The sequence below is a fragment of the Ovis canadensis genome, chromosome 8, assembly GCF_042477335.2.
Source record: "Ovis canadensis isolate MfBH-ARS-UI-01 breed Bighorn chromosome 8, ARS-UI_OviCan_v2, whole genome shotgun sequence".
Taxonomy (NCBI): domain Eukaryota; kingdom Metazoa; phylum Chordata; class Mammalia; order Artiodactyla; family Bovidae; genus Ovis; species Ovis canadensis.
Genome location: NC_091252.1, coordinates 88,593,732 through 88,621,552, shown reverse-complemented (window position 1 = coordinate 88,621,552; position 27,821 = coordinate 88,593,732). Strand labels below are relative to the sequence as shown.

Genomic DNA, 27,821 nt, shown 5'->3' with positions numbered 1-27,821 from the left:
AGTGAAGTTGCTCAGTTGTGCCCGACTCTTAGCAACTCCATGGACTGCAGCCTACCAGGCTCCTCCGTCCATGGGATTTTCCAGGCAAGAGAACTGGAGTGGGCTGCCATCACTACTTTTTCCTAAGTTGCCTTCAAGTGACTTCAGGTCAGACCTAAATCATCTATTTCCCCAAACCTTATTTTCTTCTAACTTTTCTTCTTCCCTAACAGAATTAGATTTCTTGGGTCAGAAAGAGATAGGAAGTATGAAAAGTAAGTTGATAAAAATGTTAGAATTTCATTCATGTTGATGTAAGGCAGAAATCAAACCAATATTGTAAAGCAATTACCCCTTGAAAATATATAAATATTGAAATATATACATTTTTTAAAAAGTTAAAATTTCATAATTTCTAGATCCCATTCCTCTCTTTTTTAGTCTATTACTCATTCTTTGGCAATCACTCAGAACTAAACCTAATTTTAGTTTTTATGGCAGTAAAAGCATAAATAATTGTATCTACTTTACATCATTGTCATGAAGAGGTTTTAAACAGAAGACATGGCTTGTGTTTTTTTAATAACCTAGCATCTGAATTTGGAGCTAGGATATATTCAAGTAAAAGCAATATATATTGTAGGTTTTAAAGGTGTGACAGACAATGAAAACTGTATAAATTTCGATAAGGGAGGGCCACTGTGCAGCAACATTAAGAATGATTGTCAGGAGCCTAAGTTCAAGTTAAGTTTTGGCCAAGTTTTTCAAATGGTTAATCTGAGCAAAGCACTGTGTTAAGTATTATCAAAATATTTTCTACAAATTAATGGGGGACAATATTAATGAGGAATATAAGGATTTTGTGGCTTAATGGGTGATGTGATGGCAATTATGCAGATAACTCATTAGCAGCCAGGGAGGAAGATCATTATAATACAGGAAGCTGGTTTTGCTGGAGGCATGGTGAATTCAGATGTGGAGCTGGGCTCTTTAAAGCTTGAAATGCAGAGGATCTCCATGAAGCAAAGTCTGAGTGACAGTCACAAATGCCTCTGTGAAGCTCAGGTGGAGGCAAGACCAGCATAGCGGTTCTGGACTTCTTTTGCTCAGTTGAAGCCATGCCCATGTATATGATCTTCCAAGGAAGAGGTGCATACCAAGAAAAGAAGGAATCTGAACACAGGATTTTGTGTGCAGTGTGGGTCAGACAAGGAGGCAGGGTGGAGACAATTAACCAATTGAAAGATGTCACATTAACCATTTGAAAAAGTGGAGGCTGGACCAGATTGAGATGATGAGAATGGAGAGGGACTGAGAACAGACCTTGATGAGAACATCCTTCTTTCCAGCTCGATGTTGCTTGCAGTTGGTCCTCAGCGGTCCCAGTGACTGGCTGGCACCATCCTCCATTCTCAGTCTTGACTGTATCCAATTGTATACATCATTCTCATTGAAGCTTATTAAAAGCCTTCTTCCTTCAGGCTGTTTTTCTTCTCTTGCTTTACTTTCTCAGGTCAGAGTTGTAATTAATCCTCTTATGCAGTAGAATCTTTGAATAATAGCAAATGCTTTGTGTTACCTTTGTTTCGTGAAACAGAACATTCTGGACTCGGTCAGTGATGGACAGAGCAAGCTTGATGCGGTGACCCGAGAAGGACAAACTTTGTATGCACATTTATCTAAACAAATTGTCAGTAGCATTCAGGAACAAGTTACAAAAGCTAATGAAGAGTTTCAAGCATTTCTGAAACAGTGCCTTAAAGACAAACAGGCTCTACAAGACTGTGCTTTGGAACTTGGGAGGTAAGTTTTTTCAACAGGTATAGATTTCATCATGCGCGGACTATTTCTTCAGTGATTTAAAGTAAAGAGCCATTGGGAATAAACAAAAAATATTTTAAATTGTGAGTTTAAATTATAATGTTTTGACTTTAAGTACATGTTCATACTAGGACAATAACTGATTGATCAAATTCTGATGGTATCATTTGGCTTTATTTTCTATAGAGAAAAAGAAAAGAATTATATTCACTAATAATTTTGAATGATGTAAACATATGTACTTTTTGTCTGTTTGGCAATAACTCTAGATATTAGAATTTTGACACCTCAATTTTTCAATATCCAAGTCCTTTCCTCACTGTGTCTACTTCAGTGAGGTCGGAATTATGGCAGAAAACACTTATTATATTTCTCTGAGTCAAGATTCCAATCAGGAAGCTGTATCAACAGGGCTGGATAAAAAATTAGAAAAAATATTCTGTTGCTAAGAAAGGAAAGATGTCAGTATAATCAAAATGCCTTTTTTGGTTGGAGGTATTTGCCTGACTTTGGTCAAGGTTTCTTAGAGAATTTACATTGTTTTTTAAAACTTGAGAACCCTAGAGTCTTGTGCCATATTCAAATCCCCATAAGATACAAAGACCCAGAGATGACTTTCCTTCCCTTTCTAAGGGCTTCCACTGCCCCATTTTTCCACTGGCCCCAATTCAGGGTCTTTGTAGTAAGATGCAAAGTTAAGTGCACACAGGCATGGAAATGTAATCTTAATTACCAGCTATAATTATCAAGATAGAATGCTTCTTTTTCTGCTTGGATCTCAAGAAAAGTATCCAGAATTTGTCATTTTACTACTGAAATAAGTGATTATTTGAATGGGATTATTGTCAAATTTTCTACTCTACTTGAAAATCGATGAGATCTTAATTGCCACAGACATTGTTGACCTCAATATTATAATTCATTTATTATAGTGAACATATAAAAATTTCTCTAACGTGTTTTGTTCTTTTCTTTAGCTTTGAAGATCAGCATAGAAAACTGAACTTATGGATCCATGAAATGGAAGAAAGATTAAGTACAGAAAACTTAGGAGAGAGTAAGCAACACATCCCTGAGAAGAAAAACGAAGTCCATAAAATTGAAATGTTTCTGGGAGAACTATTGGCTGCAAGGTAGGATGCAGAAGTGGAATAGAAGCTTTTCTTACTAGCAAATGCTTGTTTGTCTGGTTGGTTGGTTGGTTATTCGGGTTGCTCATTGGCTGGTGAGATGGTTAGTTGGGGTGGTTATGTTTCTATATCTAGCACACAAATGATTGTATAGTGTTTCCATGGCAGTGGAGTGATCTGGAGAGAGTATTGGGTTGGAGATAAAGAGCTGACCTCCATTGCAGTTATATCTCCCTTTGTTCAACAAATTGGACAGTCCACTCATTTCCTGTATATCTTGATATTATCTTTTAAACATGGAGAATAATAATAAATATATTTTCCTCCCAGAGGTTATTATAAGGATATAAGGAGATTATAAAAATATCCTTCATTTACAAAATAACAATATATTTCCATATATTTTTCACACACTTCAGCCTCCAGGATTATTTCCAATCCACCATATGCTGATAATATTGTTAGTAAAGCAAAAGGTATTGTCATGAAGTCTGACTGCCCTAGAGATTCACTTTCTTCATTGCAGTATTTGGCTTCCCATTGCTTGTCAACTGAGCAAATGTTTCCGGCTCCTTCTCAGGCAGTTCTCTGGCCTGTGCTTCGGACTTCACTTTCATGGCTTTGCTCCCTCAATTCACACGACACCGCTGGCATTTTCAGTTGCTTCATTGAAATTGTTGCACTGGAAGATAGAACACTTGTCACTAAGGGAGGGAAGCTTGGCCCAAAACTCTGTCTCACCGTTGTTTTGGTCCTACCTCTGTGAACCTTTGGTCCTACCTCTGTGAAACAAGTTGTTGATTTTGTTACTGAATTCAGGCTAAGCTGCTCATACTCAAGACTCTAAGAGTGAGAGACAAGTGTTGAATAAAAGGAAAGATGGCTTTATTGAGGCAGCTGGAAATTCTGGCAAGAAGGTGGACTCATGTCCCAAAGAACCAATCCCCACTGCTGATCAGAGAGCAGATTTTAAAGGAAAACTTGAAGGGTGGGTAGGCAGAGACCACCAGCAGAACAGAGCAGTTAGCTTTGAGAATCATCTTGAAACTGGTCATTTAGTGGTCTGGTCAGCATCATCTTGATTGCTTTAAGCACAGTTAATCAATCTTCAGTTCTAAGATCAGCTTGTTACCAGTATCTTGAAGTCAGTTCCTGGAGTTGTACAAGCCACATACTCAGTACTGCTCAAGACAGAGCGTCTATGTCACGACTACAGTCCGGCCATCATGTGCTGTGCTTAGTCACTCAGTAGTGTGCAACTCTGTGACCCCATGGACTGTAGCCCACCAGGCTCCTCTGTCCATTGGGATTCTCTAGGCAAGAATACTGGGTGGGTTGCCATCTCCATCTCCAGGGAATCTTCCCAATGCAGAGATCAAACCCTGGTTTCCTGCACTGCAGGAGGATTCTTTCCATCTTAGCCACCAGGGAGGCCCAGGAATACTGAAGTGGGTAGCCTATTCCTTTGCCAGGGCAACTTCCCAGCCCAGGAAGTGAACTGGGGTCTCCTGCGTTTCAGGCAGATTCTTTAACAGCTGAGCTACCGGGCAGTTAGCTTTTTCCCTCTGGTGGCCATTTTAGTGGCTGCAAAACAACTCAAGAATGTGAATCAGACTTTGTTATTTATATCCTTCAGGGAGAAGCTAAAGATTCTGTGACTGTGTTGTCCTAACTGTTAACCGCTTGAGCCTGCTCTTTTGTGACTCAGGGAGACCTGGGAGACTACAGCTTTTCTACAAACAAGAGACAAGGGACACAGAAGGGAAGGCACCACAGAGTCCTGCTCAATTTCAGTTTTTTATAAATTGAACCCAATAGTGATTCAATTATAAATTGAAACTCACCCCAACCCAATGGTGAATTTCTCAAGGTCATGGACCATCAGGTCTTTATGATCCGTAGTATAGTGCCAACAATAGGAAATATTTGCTAAATTAATAGAATAGTAGCATTATTCTAACCATAAAACTTTCTTAAAATTACATAGCTTTTTATTTACTTTTAAAATCTTGACTCTTGTCTAGGTACAATATAACATGGCCAAACCTATTTCTCTCCTCCTTTTAAACGTTTGATATTATTCTTGAGCTGTTACTCTGATATTCCAGGACCAGATGCTGGGAATTTAGATATATTTGCTCCCATCTTCTTTCCATCTGGCAGCTTCTCTAGACAATCCTAATGTGCTCCGCTGGTATCCCAGCTTCTCCAACTGAGTCACCTGACTTCTTTTACTTGCTGGCCACTTGCTCTTCCGAGTCCTTTGAATTTTTTTTTTCATCATAATATTCTGCAAGTACTTTGCATATCTTGGGGGAATGTCCTGTATTTTTAAAAAGAACCTCAGACTTAAGAATCACTGATTTTTATTGCCTATTTGGTAACATGTGATATCTGTCCTCTTGAATTATTATTTAACTAAAGTCATTGTTTAAACCATCTTCATATCTTACCTTCATGTCTCATGCATATTACAAGTATCAGTTCAGTTCAGTCACTTAGTCGTGTCTGACTCTTTGCAACCCATGGACTGCAGCATGCCAGGCTTCCCTGTCCATCACCAGCTCCCGGAACTTACTCAAACTAGTGTCAATTGAGTCAGTGATGCCATTCAACCATCTCATCCTCTGTTGTCCCCTTCTTCTCCCACCTTCAGTCTTTCTCAGTATTATAAGAGATGCATTTTAAAGTATATGTAATGTTGTCTAAGTCTTATATATCTCACTGAAGCACATAGGATTCTGTTTAGATAATAGCTGCTCAAGAAAAAGAAAAAGACAAGGTAGGAAATGGGCTTCCTGTCCTTTTTCTGACATTCACAACAGCTTGTGTGATAGCATCTACAGTCTCCCTTCTGATATCCCAGGCATTTCCTGAGAGATATGCTGATTCAGAAATCTGTAAAACAGTATAAAGCCAACCCAGCCATAGAAAATTAAGTTTTCCCTTGACTTAATTAACATAACCTCAAACTGAGATGAGCAGAGTTCCCAAGATACAACAAAGAAACCCACAGTATTCATAAGATGGCCTTTCGAAAGAAGCTTTCTTTGGCACTTTATCTCTGCCAAACATTGTGCTGGATGCTGGGGATATGAGATGAATGTAATCGCCGTGGCTTCTAGAAGGTGAAAGCCTTGTGGATGGAGACAGACAGGGTGTATGAGGTGAGAGAAAGACGGAAAGAGGGCACCGGAAGGGGAGTTAGCATCATGCTTCCTGAGGATGTAAGCCCTGCACAAGGGATTTGAAGGGCCTCTTAGAACAGAAGTTGAAGAGTGATTATGAAGGAGGAGTCTTTGTGTGTATACAGCAGGGTGGAGTGCTTGGGGAATTTCAGGGAGCTGTTTATGATTAGAGCATTAACTAGGAATGAAGAAAAGTCAGGGATCAGCCCGGAGAGACAAGCCTGAGCCATTTCCTGAAGTGAATCCCTGACAATACAGAAGGCTGGGATCCAGGCATAGCACAGACTGAATGAGATCCCTAGATGGGAAGTGACTGCATTCAGATAAACCAAGGAGAGCCAGGTAGCCAGCCCTCTGAGGGCGCCCAGCACCATTACTGAAAGGCATGTCAGCTGTGAGCTCTGGTCTGGTGGCTGCTCCAGTGTCAGCAATCATGTATCACTCCCCTGTGCTCCTGACTGTCAGAATTCATTTTTTCCCCGCTGTTTTCTTTAGAGAGTCTCTGGACAAGCTGTCCCAGAGAGGGCAGCTTCTCAGTGAAGAAGGCCACGGTGCTGGGAAAGAAAGCCGCCTGTGTTCCCAGCTCCTCATGAGCTATCAGAATTTACTCCGGATGACCAAGGAGAAGCTCCGGAGCTGCCAGGTGGCCCTGCAGGAGCACGAGGCCTTGGAGGAGGCGCTGCAGAGCATGTGGTCTTGGGTGAAGGACATGCAAGACAGACTGGCCAGTGCAGAGAGCACCGTGGGGAGCAAAGACGCCTTGGAGAGACGGCTGTTACAAGTGCAGGTACGTGGGGCGCCAGCCTGAGGCCTTCCGAAGACTGCTGGATTAGACTCACCGGTGTTTGGGGTGTCCCTGGTGGCTCAGATGGTAAAGAATCTGCCTGCAATGCAAGAGACCTGGGTCTAACCCCTGGGTAGGGAAGATCCCCTGGAGAAGGGAATGGCTACCCACTCCAGTAGTTTTGTCTGGGAAATCCTATGGATAGAGGAGCCTGGTGGGCTACAGTCTGTAGGGTCACAAAGGGTCGGACGTGACTGAGTGATTAACACACACACATGCACACATGCAGGTGTTTGAGTTAGGTCCTCATCGTTCAACAGTGAGCCTCCTCAGGATTATGTGGGCAAAATGAAGAAAATGGGCAAAAAAAGGATTTGGAGGGATTGTTTTTCTCTTCAGTCAAGAAATATTTTTGTTCTAATAGCTTTAAAATAATTTTAAAAAAATTAGTAAACATTTTTAGCAAACATTGTGAATAGCTACTTTACTCCAAGCGCCATGCAAGTTGATTAGAATATGGAGACAAAAATTAGTTCTTGCTTTCTAGAAGTTCCCAGTTAGTGGAAGAGATCAACCTGTAAATTGTTACTTTCAGTGCAGCCTGTATGGAGGGGCCGTGAATGAAGTACAGAGGAGGCCACAGACCAGCCTGCAGTCAGTGAAGTTTCCTTTGAAAGGCAGATATTACCCAGGCAATGGAAATAGGGATCTGTCAAGTTTTGGACAAGGGTGCCTTCCTTTTCAAAATGACTTCTCTTTACTCTGATGCAAAAGTCAATAAAGTTCCACTTCTAGGCTGTGGTCCAAAGTTTTCCAGGAACTTAAATCAGAGTTTGTCTCTGACTTCCAGACTCCCGGACTTCTAATATTTAAGTAAGGTGTTATAGGGCCATAGGGTCCAGAGTTTGATATTGTCGTTGTTGTTTAATTTTAAGGTAAGGTATGCCTTAGCTTGATTCTCATGGGAAACAGCACATCAGAAGGTTTTAGTAATCCTGCTGATGATTATTCATTCTTCCTTCACAGGAAATTCTCCTGATGAAAGGTGAAGGGGAAGTTAAGTTGAACATGGCCATTGGCAAAGGGGAACAGGCCTTGAGAAGTAGCAACAAGGAGGGTCAGAAGGTGATCCAGACTCAGCTGCAGACCCTTAAAGACGTGTGGGCTAACATCATGGGCTCCTCCGTCCATGCCCAGAGGTACAGAGCCTATTTTTAGTGTGTCTTTGCCTGAGTCAAACCCAGTGACTTAGTGAAATGATGCAGCAGTGCTGAAGGTATCCTGTAAGAGAGTCACCAAGCATGTTATTTTAGATAGTTTTATGGATGCCTGTCTCTGCCTGATTGAATTTTCTGTAACTGCAGTGGCTGGTTTTGTTTGCTTGCTTGCTTTGTGTGTGTGTGTGTGTGTGTGTGTGTGTGTGTGTGCGTGTGTGTAATATTTACATCTCCCATAACATCTCTCATGGAATCTGGCACACATGGGCTTAATCAGATACCTCCTCTAAATTCATCAAAGAAAGAATATGTCTTTAATAACTTAAACAACTTTAATAACTTTTTGCTTTTTAAGGAAAGTTAAGTCATTGGCAACTTTTGAGCTTACATACAAATGTTTTCCTCAACTGAAGTAATATCCCTGACAGTGGGGTTGCAGAGATGTTGGGAGAGTATGTGATCACCCCAGTGATGGGCTATCCTGACATTTAGAGTAAGGCCAGGGGAACCAATGTCTTGCTATGTGTGAACACCTTCACATGAGCAACAACCAGACCACATAACCCCATTGCATTAGACGCTGATGAGAAAATAGAGAAGATTCTAATTGTTACACAAGGTGGTGTTGTTGTGTTACATTTATGATTGAAAGACTTTCATCTTCTTCCCTCTTCTCAGAGGATCTACGAATAATCTGACTGGCTGGTTGGACAAATGACTTTCAGTCAGTATTATACTAACACACATTCCAGAAGTCACATTCTAAAGGTTATATGTACTGTTCAATCGCTGAAGAAGTATGTGCTCAAAATGATCTTCATAAATAGATGAACAGAAGATTAGAGCTCATTGCAAAACAAAATAACACTCCAGTTACTCACTGCAGTGTAAACAGTGAACCACGGTGACAGCTAAAACTTGCGGAGTTGTGCTTTGTTTTGTTCCCTTTGAAGATGGAGGGTAGGTGGTAACTCCAAAGAGTCAGCAGGATTTTGAATCTTCATCACAACTCATAATGGTCAGCAAAGAAAAAAAAAATCAGATTCCATAGTTCTATTATTCTATAGATCAGACTGCTGGGGCATGGACTAAACTCCCCAATGCTTGGTAACAGGCCAACTTCATAAAAGTGAATAGCAATGTGTGTGAATATTTTCCGGATGTTAAATAAGATGTTAAATAGAATAAGATGTTAAATACAGGAAGCGGATTTAAATCCTTGATTCTTCTCTTTCAGCGAGGAATTAACTTTGGAAACTGCATTTTGAGCAGTAGCAGTGCTCAAATTATTGTGCTGAAATAATGAAACAAAGTAGTTTTTGCTCTCTCAGTGCTCAAAAGCTAGGGTAGGGTACATTCAGAAAAATAAATAAATAAAACCAAGCCTCTGACTCAGATTGTGTTCCTAAGATGCTGTGGACTGTGGAAGAGAGTAGGGCTTGGATGGTGTCTGGAGAAGTGAGATGGATTTGGACTTTCCAGAAAATTATTTGCAGAAAGAATAGGGCTTTAAGGCATATATGATGAGGTATATATTGGTGCAAAGGGGAAAATTTGAGCAAAAGAAACAATTTAGAAGTACATGCACCACAGATATAATAACTTCAGGATCATAGAATTATATGCAAGGGACAGTGGGAGGGGTCACTGAAGATGAGTTAGAATAGTCTGTAAAGCTAAATGTTGGAGGTATTTTAAAAATGCCAGTTTAGAAAGCCTTTTAGTTGACTATCGGGAGAGGTTTTGACTTGACTGTTAACTTACGTGACTGTATTTCTAGTATTATTAGCACATTGAGCCTTCATCCCTTCACACATTCAACACAGAAGCACTAAACATTATACATTATATCTGCAAGTGAAAAAATCAATCTAATTATGTCATTTACCCAAAAGAATACTTTACATTTTGTATTCCATCATCTTTAATAGGATAAACCAAATCCAAGAAAATACAGAATTAATGTATATTAAATAAAATTTAACTGGTGCTCCCGGGCTGATATTTTGACAATGTAACATGCATATGTGTCTATTCATTTAGGGCAATTAGCATTTGGAAGACAAATCTCCAGATGCATATGCGACTAAGACATCTTCAATTTTTGGCATAAATTTATTTTTATTTGGAAGAAGCTGTGTTGTAGGTCAGAAGAGTAATGTTTTCCCTTCACTTGAAAACAGTGTTTTCATCACTTGCCATACCATTCAGTAAAAGAGCTTACATAGGTGCAGTGCCCTCATGGTTGGTTTTTAGTAGAGATGTGACGATAACTTACTTTTGTAATATGTGACATTGATTCTAGCACTTTAGAATCTGTGATTAGCCAGTGGAATGACTATCTAGAGTGGAAAAACCAGTTGGAGCAGTGGATGGAATCGGTGGATCAAAAAGTAGAACATCCCTTGCAACTACAGCCTGGTCTGAAAGAGAAGTTTTCCCTCCTGGATCACTTTCAGTCCATTGTATCAGAGGCAGAAGACCACGCCGGAGCCCTGCAGCGACTCACGGCAAAGGCCAGGGAGCTCTACCAGAAGACTGAGGATGAGGCTTTCACGGATACGGCTCAAGAGGAGCTGAAAACACAGTTTAATGACATACTGACCGTTTCCAAGGTTAGTGCCTTATAGCAAAGGAAACACGTCAAGGTTCAGTAAAGAATACACTGTAGGTTAAAATTTAGGGGAATTGGTGTGGAGGTTGAGGGAGGCTGAAGAGGGAGGGGATATATATATAATATATACATAATATGTATATTATATATACATTATGTGTATATCTACACATTATGTATATGTATATATACACACGTATATATACAGCTTATTCGCTTTGTTGTACAGCAGAAACCAACATAACATTGTAAAGCAATTATTCTCCAATTAAAAATTTTAAAAATAGAAATAAAACATGAAACTATATCTGTAGTGAACAGATATCTTACATAAAGGGTCATTTCTCACCAATGGATGCCCATGAATTTTTCTCTCTATGCAATTTTGGGATGATTTTTTATTCTTTGTTTTTCATCCAGCTCCACTCAGAATGTTAATCAACCCATTTCTTTTCTTTGTAAGACTGTCTGAGGCTCAGTTGTCAGTTTAGAGTTCTTTTGCTTTTCCTGCCACTTATATTTGTTATGTTAGGTGCAAGTCTATTCACCTCCCAGATTTCAGTCATGTACCAAGTATTCTATTTCTCATTTTAGTAAAACATTCATTTTTCTGTTCTCCAAGAAATTGGCTCCTTCGTGTAATATGAAGATTTTCTCTCAGTTCTATCTCTGAATCATTACTTTCCTCCATGACTTTTCTTTTGCATGTATGTGAGAATGTTAAAGAAAGTAAGGAAGAAGATTTTTTCCCTCTCTTGCTTCCTTTGGGGAAATCTTTGTATTATTAGTACTACAGTTTTTAAAATATGTGTTAGTTTATCTTAATTTTTATTTTGGTAATGATTAAGAGCTATGACTTCAGTTACAAAGACCTACAAATTTGAATTCTGGCTTTGACGCTTTTTCGGATGTATGACTTTGGGCATGTTACTTAACCTCCGTAACCTCTAAAGGTCTTTTCTCATAATATAGTTAAATAATATTATCTATATCACATAGCTGTTATGAGGATTAAATGAGCAAATTTATTTTAAGTGCTGAGCAGAATACTGTATCCATAGGCAACACAAATAATTTATTGAACAATAAGAACAGTGATAATAATAGTAATAATTAAGTGGATTATTAGTGAGGGATGTTAGTCAACATTCATTAAGCATAGGTTTTTATTCTAAGCTAGACCAAGGAAAACTTAAAGGAAAATGATTGCTTCTTCGCAGTCTTTCAGTCTAATTAAGATTTGATTTTTTTTCATTTTGAGATATTAGACATAGAGAAAATTCAAAAATGAGAAAAAAATCTTTTAAGATCATTAAGACACCTGCTGCCTTGTCTGATTTCAGATTCTGAATAATGATTACTGTTAAAGTACTCTTCTTTCTCTACCAGGAGAAAATGAGGAAAGTAGAAGAGATTGTGAAAGACCATCTAGTGTATTTAGACGCAGTCCAAGAATTCACGGATTGGCTCCATTCAGCAAAGGAAGAACTTCATCGGTGGTCAGATATGTCAGGAGATTCACTAGCCACCCAGAAAAAATTATCTAAAATTAAGGTCAGAAAACAGACGGATGGTATAACTGCGTTGGTTCTTGGGTATCACATTCCTGTGATGAAGATTCTGTGGATAAGTTTATTTAAAATATTTTCGTCCTGTTTTCTATTAGCTGGCATTTATTACCTTGTACCTCATGAATCAAAAATATAAGTAGGAGGAAAAAGGAAATTCAAAACATGGTACACTTGCAAGGAAAATGGACCACTGTCCATGGATGCTTCTGTGTGCAAATGTGCTTATTATTGTAGCATCAAGGCCTACGAAATATGCACCAGATTAGGCTGACGAAATGAGATACTATTTTCTAGCACAGTGGAAGAAAAGTTTATAAAGTAACTCGGTTAGAAGTATTTGAATAATTCACTTGTTTTATTCTGTTTTCTTAGCCAACAGTATGACAACATAGTAGAAAACAGTCATTTTAAGAGCATTAAAATAGGTTCCTGCTTATAAGGTCTACTTTAAAAAAAAAAAGAAGTTCACATATCTGAGGGAGCTGGAACAAGTATATTTCTATTTACTTGAATATTAAATTGCGTTAATTTCCTGTCTGTGGAAGTAATAGATTTTAATCTGAGAACTAGGAAATGGTGATATTTTCAATTGTTCAGTTGTACATGAGGAAATGTTGGAATACATAGTATAAATGGGGTCAGGAATAGAAGACTGGGATTGTATTCTGATACCTGGAAATCAGAACATAAACATACTCTTTGATGATAGTGACAATAAATACATTTTGAAAGTTTACTCTTAAATGTTCAGAAAGCATTATCTTATTTAAATCTTACTACGACTGCACAGGTTTTAAATGAGATAACCACAGAAAGCCACTTCTAAAATTCTTATTACCTGTGTGATTCCATAAAACGCTTTGCTATATTCTTCACTAATATTTTGATTTGTTCCTCCATTCACTCACCTCTATCCATTTATTCAATGAAGGCTGTACAACCTTCAAGGAACCTGAAGTGTGGGAAGGAATGAGGATGCACAAACTGATGCTTATAAAATCATACAGCAAATGTAACCCTAGTTCACAAGTTCAGGCTCTAGAATCGGACCCTAATGCTACATCTTATCCCTACTGCTTTTCTTAGGGCAAGTTACTTGATGTCCTCAAGCCTCAACCTCTCTCTTCATCAGTAAAAATCAGAGTAACAATAGTACCTGCCTCAAAGAGTCATTTTGAGGACTAAATTAGATCATGTGCCTAAAGTATTTTAGCAGTCCAGGAGCTAAGTCATAAATTTGTATTAAAATTAACAAAAATAATGGATACATAAATATATAAACATCAGAATAGATTCTGTAGAGAAATCTATTCTTAGCAAGAAATACCACTATTTTACCTAATTAGCAATACATAAGTTTATCTTGTTATCTTTTAGGGTATTTGTGTGCTTTAAGCCTAAAAGTTGCAGTTAAATTGTTGAATTTCTAGTGAGGTTCTCAAAAGTAAGAAGAATAGTAATAAATGAATGCTGTATAAAGGTTGTTTTGAGCTTTCAGCTTAAGTATGTCTGTGAATGATTTATTTTAGTTACTATAAAAAATATGTAGTTAACATGCTGAAAGTGAAAGTAAAAGTGAAAGTCACTCAGCTGTGTCCATTTCTTTGGGACCCCATGGACTATGCAGTTCATGGAAATCTCCAGGCCAGAAAACTGGAGTGGGTAGCTGTTTCCTTCTCCAGGGGATCTTCCCAACCCAGGGATCTAACCAACGTCTTCTGGATTGCAGGCAGATTCTTTACCAACTGAGCTATCAGGGAAGCCTGCACACTGAACTATTTCATACTTAAAATATGTCATATGAAAATATTAACATATTGAGGTATTTGAAATTGAGGAGGGCTTATTCTTTTGTTGTGATGGGTTAGCTTGATTCCTAGTGGAAGAGAAGTGTCGTTTAAGCCACCACCTCGGGGAAGAAGATGGAAATGGGGTAGAGACAAGAGCAGAGGACAGTTCTGCCACAATCCTTGTTCACTTGTCTTGATGTCAACTTAGGAAAAAATAAGATTCACACCTTTATAGGAGCAATACACCACAGGTAAACATTCAAATGACTATCAAAATAGTTTCACATATTCTAACAACGCTGGATTTCAGGGTTCCCCTTTAGTCTGTTTCAGGATGTTGCAGATTCCTCAATTTACTTCGCAACAGACCTTGAAACTCACAATGCTAATTCTCTACTATAATAACTTAGGAGGGGGCGGATGAATTGAATCCGGTTCCTTGTGGCACACTTGCTAAAACTTCCTAGCAGGACAGGGTCCCCCTCTGTACACATTTGGAAACTTGCAGGCCAAGTGACTCAGAGCCTCCTCGGTTGCCATGGTGATGTTCCATTACAGGAGCTGATGGATTCCAGAGAGATTGGTGCAAGCCGCCTAAGCAGAGTGGAGTCTCTGGCCCCTGCCGTGAAACAGAACACGACTGCCAGTGGCTGTGAGCTCTTGCACACGGAGATGCAGGCCTTGCGTGCGGACTGGAAGCAGTGGGAAGACAGCGTTTTCCAAACGCAGACCAGCTTGGAGAACCTGGTTAGCCAAATGGCCCTTTCGGAGCAGGAGTTCTCAGGCCAAGTGGCTCAGCTGGAGCAGGCCCTTGAACAGTTTAGTGCCCTCCTGACAAGCTGGACTCAGCAGTTAGCCCTCCTGGAAGGCAAGAACACAGATAAGGAGCTGGTGGAATGCTGGCAGAAGGGCAGGGTAAGTTGGCTTCCTGTGTCTGCTGGGGGATTATGCTAAAATGTTTGTTTGCCTTTCTTTATTGCTGAACAACAACAACAAAAAATTCCTTGCTAACTAAAAACATGCAACATTCATACTTGGAAAAATAAGTATTAATCTAATTATATTTGTAAAGCTGCTCCATTTCCTTTTTTCATAAGTCAAAGTACTGTAAAAATACAGACATAAGGGAGAAAGAGGTTTTCTTTCATTTTACCGTACGAAGCGTTTACTGATAGTGGGAATATTTTACTTTCATTCTTATGATGTAAGAGTTTGTAATGTTGTTTTCAGCTATTCAGTCTGAAAACAGTGGCCTGTGGGTAGAGGCATAAATAGACAGAGAGTCAGAGCTGTTTTCCTGCCAGGGAATTATTTCCAACAATTAAATGATTGAATTCATAGCTTTGAAAGAAATGTTTGGTAATCTCCTAAAGCACAACTAATAGTTTTCACCCTGATTAGCTCTCCTGTGTGTGGATTTGACAGCTGTGTTTGAATTAATCCGTTAACAGAACTCCTAGTCATGCTCGCCAGTTGCCTTGTGAACTTTTTTTTTTTAACTAATAGCCGCCCTTTCAGAATGTGAGGAAGGAAAGCATAAAAGGAAGATTGAATAATGGGCAGAAGCTTGAAATCTTCTTTCATTCTTTTACTGTTAAATAATATCTCAGAAAACCTTTCGATATGTGCAGTTTTAGAGTGCTGTGAATCATAGATGTCCTTAAAAGGAAGTTTAGTAAACTTCTCTGTTTCTATTTATGTTATTCATTTCAAAATATCTCCAGCTAGTAAGAAAGTCTTGCAGTATTTCCAACATTGTCTCAAGTCAAGTATCTGAAACAAATATAACACCCACAAAATAAAATAAAACTTTATAATCATCTCTTATACTATTTAATTTATAATGTTTCTAGGATTTTTGTTTGTTTTCTCGCATTTCCTATCCTTTAGGCTTAAGCTCTAGAATAAAGCACAGAAAGTAGTTCTGTAAAACAAGGAGAAGGAAGTCAGTAATTGTCCCATGTGGTCAATATTATTCGCTTCATAATCATCTCTTCACAAAATAAAACTTCATAATCATCTCTTATACTATTTAATTTATAATGTTTCTAGGATTTTTGTTTGTTTTCTTGCATTTCCTATCCTTTAGGCTTAAGCTCTAGAATAAAGCACAGAAAGTAGTTCTGTAAAACAAGGAGAAGGAAGTCAGTAACTGTCCCATGTGGTCGATATTATTCACTCTGGTATAAAAAAATGAATTATTATGCTTTAGTTCTTTTGTGTTTCCTTTTCTTTCTCTTCCATTAATATGATGAATTTTTTTTTAAAGAAAGATTTGGTTATATTTAGATTGAATTAGTTTTGAGCTATCATTTTTATTCATACTACTAATGAAAGTAATCAGTGAAACCTATAAAAAAAATGCACATGATAATGTAAAGAGAATATGAACTGTTTTTTTCTTTTGCTTTAGAAGTCCAGTTACCTTGAAGTTTGTTTAAACAAAGAGATAAAGGTCATAATGTCTTCATGCAATAGATACTTTGTTCTTTAAGTAACACTTGTGACAAATAACAGAAATAATTAAGGAATGCTGCACTTGTGACCATGCAAAACACCAACATTTTGGGTTGTACATAATTTAAAGAAATATCCCAATCACTTTTCGAAATACTGTAGTAGCCAATACATAGAGGTATGCCTTAGGTGGTCATAGGAATGTAATTCAGAAAATTAAGAAAAAAAAAACATACTGGAACTGCTTAATTTATTCAAAATCACTGAGCAAGAAAAACAACCTTGAATTTCCATACTGATTTTACATAACTTGTATATAGTACCTTGACTTAAATTCAAGAGCAAAAGTTAAGACTCTCCTCTTCTATTTTTGGTAGACAACTGCATGGTAAACTAAGATAACATTTCTCCCTGGATTTTACCTGAGAGTGGCCTTTTTAATTTTCTATTTAAAAGAGGACAGGTTTGGCACATTTATACTAATGTTAAAACAATGTTAACATTCCTTGGAATCTCAAGAAAAGAATATAGATTATTATTTGTGCTGGTAATTCAAAGTTGCCAGCCCTTTGCTTAGCTCTACTTCCAGATTTGGCTCCAAAGTTCATACTTTAGATGATAATACTACATCACCTCCCAATATTCAGATTTCCTTTTATTTTTAATAATGATATTTTAATCTTAACACAGATAACATTATGCTGTACACCTTAAACTTAAACAGTGCTGTATGTCAATTATATCCCAATAAAACCAGGAAAAAATAAAAGATAAAAACATAATAAATTTTCTCACCACACACAAAAAAGGAAATGGTAATTATGTGATGGGATGGAGGTGTGAGCTAATGATCTAGTGATGATCATTTACAATATATAAATGTACCTTATCAACACATTGTACACCTTAAAAGCTAGGAAAAGCTTTTAATTTTAAAAAATAATGATAATACTTCCATGACAATGGATGCATAGGACATTTTACAAAATAATGGATTTGCCAAGGTTCTTTGACATTGTTTTGCCGTTTGTTGGAGGTGGGGATTGTCATTGTTGAAAATCACAGTAATAGACATAAAATTCCACAAGTGTTTATTCCACAATTAAATGATGAGAGTCAAGAAATCTTTAAAAAATAAAAATGGATCATCATCTATAAACTATGTTAAATCATGTTGCAAAGTATCTTATTTACTATGTTTGCAAAACTCATATTTTTTTTAATTTCTAAGGTTATTAACCTTAGAGATTTAACAATTTTATTAACCTATAGAACCTCTAAGGGGGAAAAAATACATTTTAGGACTTAACTGAAACAGAATTATACAACCTGATAGTTATAAGATGAAAGACTGCCAAAATGCTTTAATTTGTTTAATGTAGTCAAGTTGCTCAGTCATGTCTGACTCTTTGTGACCCTATGGACTGTAGCCTACAAGGCTCCTCTGTCCATGGAATTTTCCAGGCAAGAATACTGGAGTGGGTTGCCATTTCCTTTTCCAGGGGATCTTCCCAACCTGGGGATAGAACCCAAGTCTCCTGCATTGCAGGTAGACGCTTTACCTTCTGAGCCACCAGGGGAGGTGATTTTTTTTTTTTTTTTTTTTAGTATAAGTTTTTAGTCAAAAGCTTTTCTGGTTCTTTTTACTTTTTTGGTATGTGGTAAATTTCTTTAGTTCTCATAACATTTTCCCTTAAATAAAAGGTTCAATGTGATGTAAAATAGTAGTTACTAGTGTTTGGAGTTTTGGAGAGAAACTTTCTAATTATTTGTGAATTTCATAAATAAAAACATCTTATACTCCTCTGTAGCCCAGCCACTAACCTAAAAAGAATTTTCAAACCAAGGGAACTTCATCCCTCCTCTGAGAATCACGGTCTAGGTAGAAAAGCCAAGAAGTTCAAGACCAGTGCGGACGCTGGCTGGTGATGAGTGCGGACATGGTGCTGTGTGTCGTCAAGATAATCCCCTAAGAGGTGGGACAGAGAGCAGAAAATCCTTAGAGAAGCCCTGATTTGAGCTGAGTCTTGATTACAAATTGACCAGGTGAGAGAGGTGGAGGAACAGTATCAAGATCCAGAATTACTGAGGAATGAGAAAACACAGGCAACAACTGGAGAACAGGATTCACAATCAGAGAACCTTGTGCCATTCGAGAGTAGATAGGGGCACTGAGAGTCAAGAAGCAGAGGGAAAGAGAGCTGATTAAGAGTTAAGACCTATAATAGATCAGACCTCATTCATCTTGTGTGGAGTGAGAAGTTTTCTGATTTAGATCAGTGGGATAACAGTGGTGCCATTTTCTAGGATGAGAAATGCAACACAGATCTACTTTGTTGAGGGGCCTTGTTTTTCCTACAAATCTAGGCCATGTCTTGATAAATATCTCTGAGAACAGTAATAGTAACGGCAACAGCTATTTGAGTAGTTACTCATCTTCTTGCCCCTCCTCCTTAATATTTTTTTTAACTTGGAGATAATATTATCTACATAGTCCCACTTAAATAGCCTGCTGTCTTTACTAATTAGGCTATTGATGTGCCAGGAAGATCTCACTTGTTCCTTGCAACAATGCTATAAGAAAACTCTGTTGCAAAGCACCTTGTGTAACTCAGTAGACCATGTGGTTTCAGAGGTGTCCTTGTCAAGTCCCAATACTTTGTTTTGGATTTAGGATTCACAATATTGTGACTCATCACGTCTCTCTCTCATCTATTAAATTGTGAGCTCTTTAAGTACAAAAATCATACCTTTAGTTGTTTTGAGAGTGCCAGAAGCCAGCAAAATGATTGATACATACTAGATATTTAGCAGATATTTGATGACTAGATGAATGAAACTATGAAAGGAATAAATTACTACTTAAATTAGACCTCTGAAATATAAGAGATTCTTAATGTAAAAGTTAACTGTATATATACTACATAAATTCAGTTGCTACATGTATTTTTTAATCCAAAGTTAGTATTGCTTTGCTTTGGAATGATTTCTTTTCACCTTTAAACTGTATATATCCATGCACATCTTCCAATGGCCTAGTCAGAATGTTTTTGAACAATTTAGGCTATTCTTCAGAGAAGGCAACGGCACCCCACTCCAGGACTCTTGCCTATCGATGGAGGAGCCTGGTTGGCTGCAGTCCATGGGGTCGCTAAGAGTCGGATATGACTGAGCGACTTCACTTTCACTTTTCACTTTCATGCATTGGAGAAGGAAATGGCACCCCACTCCAGTACTCTTGCCTGGAGAATCCCAGGGATGGGGGAACCTGGTGGGCTGCCGTCTATGGGGTCGCACAGAGTCGGACACGACTGCAGTGACTTAGCAGCAGGCTATTCTTGTCTTTCTTTTTCTCATTCCACTGTAAGTTACTTGACCACTTGATCATTTGACTATCTGGCAATGCTGGATACTTGAGAACTTAGCTCTTCCTAGAAAAAGATGCAAAATAACCAAGTGCTATCATCTGCCAGTGGGAATCCTGAAAATAGGCCTCATCTCGTTACTGAATCTACTGGGTTGGTTCTTCCTCCACTAATAATTTATTATGTGATTTACATGTGTATCGTATGAGGATGTGGAAATTGCCCAGTTTAAGCAGCTGCTCTTTTGCCTGGTTATTTCCTGGTAGGAGATACTGGATGCTCTACAAAAAGCAGAGCCTCAGACGGAGAATCTCAAGTCTCAACTGAATGAACTTTGTCGATTTTCCGGAGACTTGAGTACATACAGCGGAAAAGTTTCTGGCTTGATTAAAGAGTATAACTGGTGAGCATAAACCTTATGGGCATTCACAATATTTTTATACAGATAAGAAGTCAGAGGTTTGTTTAAGTTGTGAGTTCAGTAATAATATAAATTAATCTTTAAATATATTATCAAATGATGTGAGTGTATACTAAGGGCTGTTGATTTTCTTGACCATTATTTTGATCTACTTTATTACTTTTTTTCTCCTGTTAAATGCTGCAAATCATGGTTCCAGTCTTTGTTTGCAAGCATCCAAGGGCTGTCAGAATAAAGAACAGATTTTACAGCAAAGATTTCTGAGAGCCTTCAAGGATTTCCAACAGTGGTTGGTTAATGCAAAGATCACAACTGCTAAGTGCTTTGACATACCTCAAAATATCAATGAAGTTTCAATGAGTCTTCAGAAAATACAGGTAATAGTGTGATCAATTAATTCTAATAATGGTGGTGAAAATTCTCTAGTGGTCCAGTGGTTAGAACTCTGTACTTCTCCTGCAGGGGACATGCATGGGTTCAGTCCCTGGTCAGGGAACCAAAATCTCACAAACCATATGGCCAAAAAAGAAAATATGTAATAACAGTGGCTCCGGGTGACTCAGAGGTAAAGAATCCACCTGCCAGTGCAGGAGACTCGGGTTCAATCCCAGAGTCAGGAAGATCCCCTAGAGGAGGTTTTTGGCAACCCACTTCAGTATTCTTGCCTGGAAAATTCCATGGACAAAGGAGCCTATTGGTCTACTGTCTGTGGGGTCTCAAAGAGTCGGACATGACTAAGTGACTGAGTATGCATCACTGACTTCTAGATCTTATTATAATCCTATTAAAGTTTTGTGTAAGAAACTCAGATTTCAAGTAAATCCCTGCTTGAAACAATTGATGTGTAAGTGAAAAGAAACTAGTCCATTCATCTAAATGCATGCTATTTTTATATATTAATAGGGATTTAGGAGATAATAAAAGCTCTTTGTATGTGAGAAACATTGTGCTTGAGCATGCTAGGCAGATTTTCTTATTAATTTTCACAATACCTGTAACAGTTACATAAGATTATTATTAGATACAATGCATACATAATACACTAATGCATAAGAGTGTTATTGTACAAATAGGGTAAAAGAATCTTAGTCAATTATATGCAAAAAATTGTTAATTTCTTTTCTTTGATTTTATTGAGAAATAAATAGGAAATTCATGTATTTTAATGTATAGAGCTTTTTATTATGCCTAATCTCTTCTTTAAGGAATTTTTCTCAGAAAGTGAAAATGGACAGCACAAGCTAAACATGATGCTTTCTAAAGGAGAACTTTTGTGTACTCTGTTGACCAAAGAGAAAGCTAGTGGCATCCAGGCCAAAATTGCAACTGCAAAAGAAGATTGGAAAAATTTTCATTCGAATCTCCACCAAAAGGAATCTGCTCTGGAGGTATACTATAGCCAACCATGTGGACATGTTCTGTGTTATTTGTTGTTGTTGTTGTTAAAATCCAGTGTATTATATCCAGTACATCTAGAAATCCTTGTCAGAGATTTTGGTCATCCCTCTCTGAATATGACTGGATAACTGGATAACCTTAAGAATCAGCTCTGTGTTGAAGTGTGAACCTCACTGAGGAATTTAATAGCTTCCTTCATGATAGAGGCAGTTATCACAGGCTTGCCCATGCACCAGCCCATCAGGAACAACTGGTTTTAGTTTTAGGCAATATCATTTAATCTTCACTTGAAGTCCTTCATTTGTGAAAGTTGTTCTAGGAGAACTGAACAGAAATATCCACACAAGGCTGCAAAATGCTATGGATGAGACAGTGTGTTATAACTAATGCAGATACCAAGTACTAAACAGTAGATTTTAGGAGTTCAGTATACAGAGAGACAAAATAATTTTATTTTACCTAGGGATAATATAACTTGAATTTATTATAGTCATAATTACCCCATAATGCAATTATTTTTTTTCTTGAAATAATCTCTTTTGTGTACCAACTCTTCTTTTAGAGGAAAGTTAAGCATCATGGCAAGTATTTTATTTTTTTCCTTTTAAAATGCTTCCTAGCAGAAGAGAGCCTTAATTTAATTATGGCCATAATCAATGAAAGATGGAAAACTAATAATAGCGAATTAATATCTGGAAAGAGAAAATGCATGGTTCCTCAATTCTTCCCTAACCAGAGACCATCGTAGTTCTCTCCTGTAATGGTGGCTATCATTTCGTGGCAGGCATCCTCCATGTAATAGAGAGTAATAACCATTTTGCAGAGGCCCAGATGGCTCAAGTGGTAAACAGTCTGCCTGCAATGAAGAAGCAACAGGAGATATAGATTCAATCCGTGGGTTGGGAAGATCCCCTGGAGAAGGAAATGATAACCCACTCCAATATTCTTGCCTGTAAAATCCCATGAACAGAAGTGCCTAGTAGGCTACACTCCATGGGGTTGCAAAGAGTCGGACACAATTGAGCATCTGACACAGATAAGAGAACCATCTTGCAGTGCCTAGAAATTTGCTCTCAACCCTGCAGGGATCATTAGTGCAGTGTGGCCTGAGCATCTTCTGTCGAAAGCAGTGCATATAGTATAATGAGGTTACCTAATTCAAGAAATGTCCAGTAGTAGGTCAGCCATTGCTTGCCTTCCTGCTTTTCTTATTTTTCTTCCTTCTTTCTTTCCTTCTCTTTTTCCTTCCTTCCTGCCTATCTCCCTTCCTTCCTTCCTGTCTTCCCTCCTTTCTTCCTTCACTTATATTAATACACACAATAATACACATAGTAACACTTATTATGTGCCAAGCACTACGTTAGGAATATGAAAGTATTAACCTTTCCTTCAAATGGTAACCCACTCCAGTGTTCTTGCCTGGAGAATCCCAGGGATGGGGGAGCCTGGTGGGCTGCCGTCTCTGGGGTCGCACAGAGTTGAACACGACTGAAGCAACTTAGCAGCAGCAGTAGCAGCAACCTTCTTCCCTTCTCCTCAGGGAGAGGGAAACAGTATAAAAATCAATGGTTGCAATATAGGTATACTCAGGATGTGGGAATCACTCAAAGAAGGATGCAACTGACTCTGTTTGGAGAAATCAAGGAAGGTATCCAGAAAGGCGACATTCTAGTTGAATCTGGAAACTAAACATTCTTTGAATTTGCAGAGGCCTCTGTGCATTTCAGTTAGAAGGAAGTGAATGTGCAGGGCCAGGGTGTTAAGTGTCAGCTATTAGTGGGAGACTTTGAGATGTTCGGCATTCAAGCGAAATACTGTGGGAAGAGCAACAAACATAAGACCAAGGATGAAGATTAGGACCTGATAGTAGAATGTCTTGCATACTAAACAATTTGACCTTGACTCAGATAGGATTCCTTTTCTGAACCCCAGAACAGCACTTATTTTCTCAGTTTTCCCAAGGATGCAACCTAACCCACACCATTCTAGATGCATAGAAGAGATATTATTAGTTCCCTGGTGGCGGTTTAGTCGCTAAGTCGTGTCCAACTCTTGCGGTCCTGTGGACTGTAGCCTGTCAGGCTCCTCTGTCCACGGGATTCTCCAGGCAAGCATACTGGAGTGGGTTGCCATTTCCTTCTCCAGGGAATCTTTCTGACCTAGGAATCGAACCCAGGTTTCCTGCATTGCAGGCAGATGATTTACCAACTGAGCTATGAGGGAAGCCCCTTTTAGTTCATTACATACAAAGAATGTTTTAGGACACTAGGGCTTAATTCTAAGATTGAAAAAAGCTGAGTGAAGAATCTACTGGTCTTTCAGAGACAAATATCTTGACTCTCTAGCCATAGTGTAGACCAGAATGGTAAATAGTTAAGTAGCTGGAAGACCAGAGAAAGCTTTTCAAAATGGTCCAGATGAAAGAGACAAGGGCCTGGATTAAAGAAATGATAATGGATGAAGGATTTCTCTCTAAGAGAAAACATGGCAGGATTTGATAGCTGATTTAACAAGGGGCTCAAGGAAGAAGAAGTTAAGTTTAAGTCTTTAGTTTCTCATTTGGAAGATAGCTTGAATGATGATGCCATTAGGGGAGTCTTGAATATGGTAGAAAAAGTGTTTGGGGAAGAGATAGAAAGATTCATTCAATTTAATATATATTAAATTTAATGGGCCTGCAAGATAACCAGTGGGTAATGGCCAGGAAAACAGGAATGAACATAAGTGTGATGTTCAAGAGAGAGGCTAGAGCTGGCAAAACAGTGAAGGTGAAGCTGTTGTAGGTGCCCGCTTAGCATGTATTAATGTGTTTAGTCTTCATCACCATATTTCTATTTTATGAATGAGGAAATTAAGACTGTAGACTTACTATTAACTTTTTTTTTTTTTTTTTTGGTCCCTAACACTATCTAAAACCTCATAGAATCTAAAGATCCAAATGAAGGACTTTGAAGTAAGTGCTGAGCCTGTACAGGACTGGCTGAGTAAGACCGAGAAGATGGTTCATGAAAGCAGCAATCGCCTGTATGATCTGCCAGCCAAGAGACGAGAACAGCAGAAGCTGCAGGTGACGAGCCCCTGGCCGGTCTGACCCGCCTTCAGATCAGAGGCATTCGGGCACCCTGGAGTTAGACGGTGCTGTCTTGAGATTGGGTGCACCCTTTCCTGAGTTCAGAGCTCCCGCTTTCCTTTGAGGTGTAATCTGTCCGGTTCTGGAGCCCTCCATTGTGTGTAGCTTGGAAATAATAATGCCTTTGGGCCACGTCTATTACTCTCCAGGGTTTGTTTCCGCGGTCCTGGGGCCAAAGCTCTGTCTGCCGTGTGCTCTTCCGCAGCCTCTTAATAGTGACTTGCTTGTGCTTTTCAGTCTGTCCTTGAGGAAATAAACTGCTACGAGCCTCAGCTCCGCAGGCTGAAAGAGAAAGCTCAGCAGCTGTGGGAGGGCCAGGCGGCCAACAGGAGCTTTATGCACCGGGTGTCGCAGCTGTCTTCTCAGTATCTAGCGCTAAGCAATGTAACAAAGGTAACGCCTGCCATGTGCTGTGTGTGAGTGTGCGTCCTGGTGCAGAGCTGGGGCCCAGGTGTCCCGGGGGCCCCCGGGGCAGGGCTGAGGCGTGTAAGTGCTCTTCCTAGCCTTGCAACCCCGGCCAAACATGTGCGCTGCGTCATCTCAACATGCTTGTCTGAAAACAGCAAGGGAGGTTTCAAACATCCAAGAGACTTTCCATCTCTGTGGTTACACCAAGTATTCCCTTTAATCCTGAAATGGTTCCCCAGAGCTCTTGTTTTGAAGACTCAAAGCATAAATAGAAGGCAGACTGCAGAGTACTGGGTCTAAAGATACACAGATTAAACTACTTTCAAAAAAACAGAAATTTGAAGCTATTTTTAAATTTTAGTGGACTCAGCAAGAGTGAGTTTTACGGATAGTACTTTTTGTTTTCATTTGTCTCAATTCTTTATATTTATTACATAGTCATCAAAGATGCATTGATTGAGAGTTTCAGTTCAGATTCTGGAGCAGAGCTCAAAATTGGCAGTGATTCCCGTCAGTTGAAAGAACAGATGAAAGTTCTTTTCTAACAACTTAGAAAAAAAGTAAATGGGATCCGACAGTGACCTCACTTAGAGCAATCAGCAGACCCATCCTGAACTGCGGAGGGCCAGACCACCTTGAATTTTACGGCCTTGTGACATTTGTTCCCTATACTTCTCTTTTGCATTTCAGATCTGAGAATGTAGGGAATCTGCTGGAACTTGGCTTCACCTGTTTGAGTGTGGGCTTACTCCTGGCCTGCTGTTTGCATCCCCAATAAAACATCGTTGAGACAGTCATATAGTATTAGCCTGGGAGTGAAGAGACTATGTTTAGACCTATTTTTGTTACTTTTTTTGTTTTTAGAAAATCTGGCATAAATTCAGAAAATCTAGAGTAAATTAAGACCATCTTTCTATTGCTTTGTATTTATTTAGGTACCAAAAAATCAACAGATATTCAAATGCTTTACGTGCTAAAAATTATATTCATAAAATCTTCATTGTGTTGGATGTTAACTTTAATTAATAAATAAATCCACATTTATGGTCCCAATTTAGGGGTATTACAAAATCTCAGATAATTGGGTTTTTTTGAATTGGCTATCATGTAGGTCACGTGAGTATGCGGTATTGACCCAAATATGAAGATCTGAAAGCAGAAACTACTTCAGTGGGTTTCCCAGACAAGGTGTGAGGAATGAACTAATGAAATTTCTGAAAAGTATCCCCAGTTGTCATAAAGAGCAAGTAAATTGAAGGGCAGTAAATTGTCATTGTAATCTTTCTGCTTCTTGACCTGATTATCTTCAAAGTTTTACTCTTTAGAAAGCTATTTCCCATCTCACAGATTAACACAGGCTTTATCATATCTATGCAGAGTACGAACCTATAGCTGATCACAGTTATTTAGACCAGGGGTTAGCTTTACAGTCTGCATAGCTGTAGGCTGTGAAGCCTCTATGGAAGGGACAGCTGGATGACGGTCTCTGTCATTTCTAGGAGAAAGTGTCAAGACTGGATAGGATTGTTGCGGAACACAATCAGTTCTCCCTGGGAATTAAAGACCTGCAGGACTGGATGACGGACACGGTCCACATGTTGGACTCGTACTGCCACCCGACCTCTGACAAGAGTGTGCTGGACAGCAGGATGCTCAAGCTTGAGGTGTGTCTTTTACAAGAAATGTCTCTCATTTACAGAATTTGTTTTTCTCAAAATTTCTCAACTCTCCATCTGCCTGGTGTGATAAGAAGCCCAAGAATGGGGACTTCTCTGGTGGTCCGGTGGTTAGGAATCTGCTTTGCAATTCAGGGGACACTGGTTGGATTCCCAGTCAGGAAACTAAGATTCCACATGCCGTGGAGCATCTCAAAGCCCGCACACCACAACTAGAGAATATGTGTGCTATAACAAAAGAGTCCGTGTGCCACAGCTAAGACTCTATGCACCAAATAAATGAAAACATAATAAAATATTAAAAAGAAAAAAAAAGAAATCCAAGAATACTTTGCTGTTATGATCCTGTTGACACAGGGAGGCCTTGGCTAAGCATTCCCAAATCATTTGAGCCCAGATAGACATGCCCATCAACTTTACAAAAATAGAAATAACAACCCAAAGGTGGTTATTTGCTTGATATGGCCAGTGAATAGGCTAGTTTCAAGAGATATCAGACATATCTATTCTGAGAAAATACCTCAATGAAACATTTTATCAGGCAGAAACATTTCCCATCTTGTTCAGTTAACTTGCCTGCTTGTATCAGTTAGTCCATTCTTCTCCCATCATAAGAAATTCATTCAACATGAGTTTACGTTTGTGGTAAGGCCATCATTCTTCATTCATTCACCTGTCATTTATACACTGAGTGTCTTCTAGGAGACTGGCACTCTGTCTTGATACCGAGGATTGAAAAATGAATAAAGTATGGTCATTGTCCTCAGGATTTTATAGTCTGAGGCTAGAGGCTGAGGCACAGGAGACAGTAATAGCAGATGGGGCGTGCTGATGGAGCTGAGATGGAGATGGTGTTGAGAGTTGGAGCAGAT

General features: G+C 38.8%; 1 protein-coding gene across 1 annotated transcript in view; it reads left to right on the top strand.

Annotated features, from left to right (window-relative positions):
• SYNE1 (spectrin repeat containing nuclear envelope protein 1) overlaps positions 1-27,821 on the top strand; it is a 495,298-nt gene that overhangs the window by 220,017 nt on the left and 247,460 nt on the right. The window contains exons 49-61 of the mRNA XM_069598737.1: positions 1,577-1,782; positions 2,778-2,933; positions 6,614-6,905; positions 7,929-8,101; positions 10,425-10,734; positions 12,123-12,287; positions 14,653-15,009; positions 20,183-20,319; positions 20,537-20,714; positions 21,543-21,725; positions 24,659-24,802; positions 25,103-25,258; positions 26,773-26,937. Of these exons, the coding sequence (XP_069454838.1) occupies positions 1,577-1,782; positions 2,778-2,933; positions 6,614-6,905; positions 7,929-8,101; positions 10,425-10,734; positions 12,123-12,287; positions 14,653-15,009; positions 20,183-20,319; positions 20,537-20,714; positions 21,543-21,725; positions 24,659-24,802; positions 25,103-25,258; positions 26,773-26,937 (2,622 nt within the window). The remainder of the gene's footprint in view (positions 1-1,576; positions 1,783-2,777; positions 2,934-6,613; positions 6,906-7,928; positions 8,102-10,424; positions 10,735-12,122; positions 12,288-14,652; positions 15,010-20,182; positions 20,320-20,536; positions 20,715-21,542; positions 21,726-24,658; positions 24,803-25,102; positions 25,259-26,772; positions 26,938-27,821) is intronic.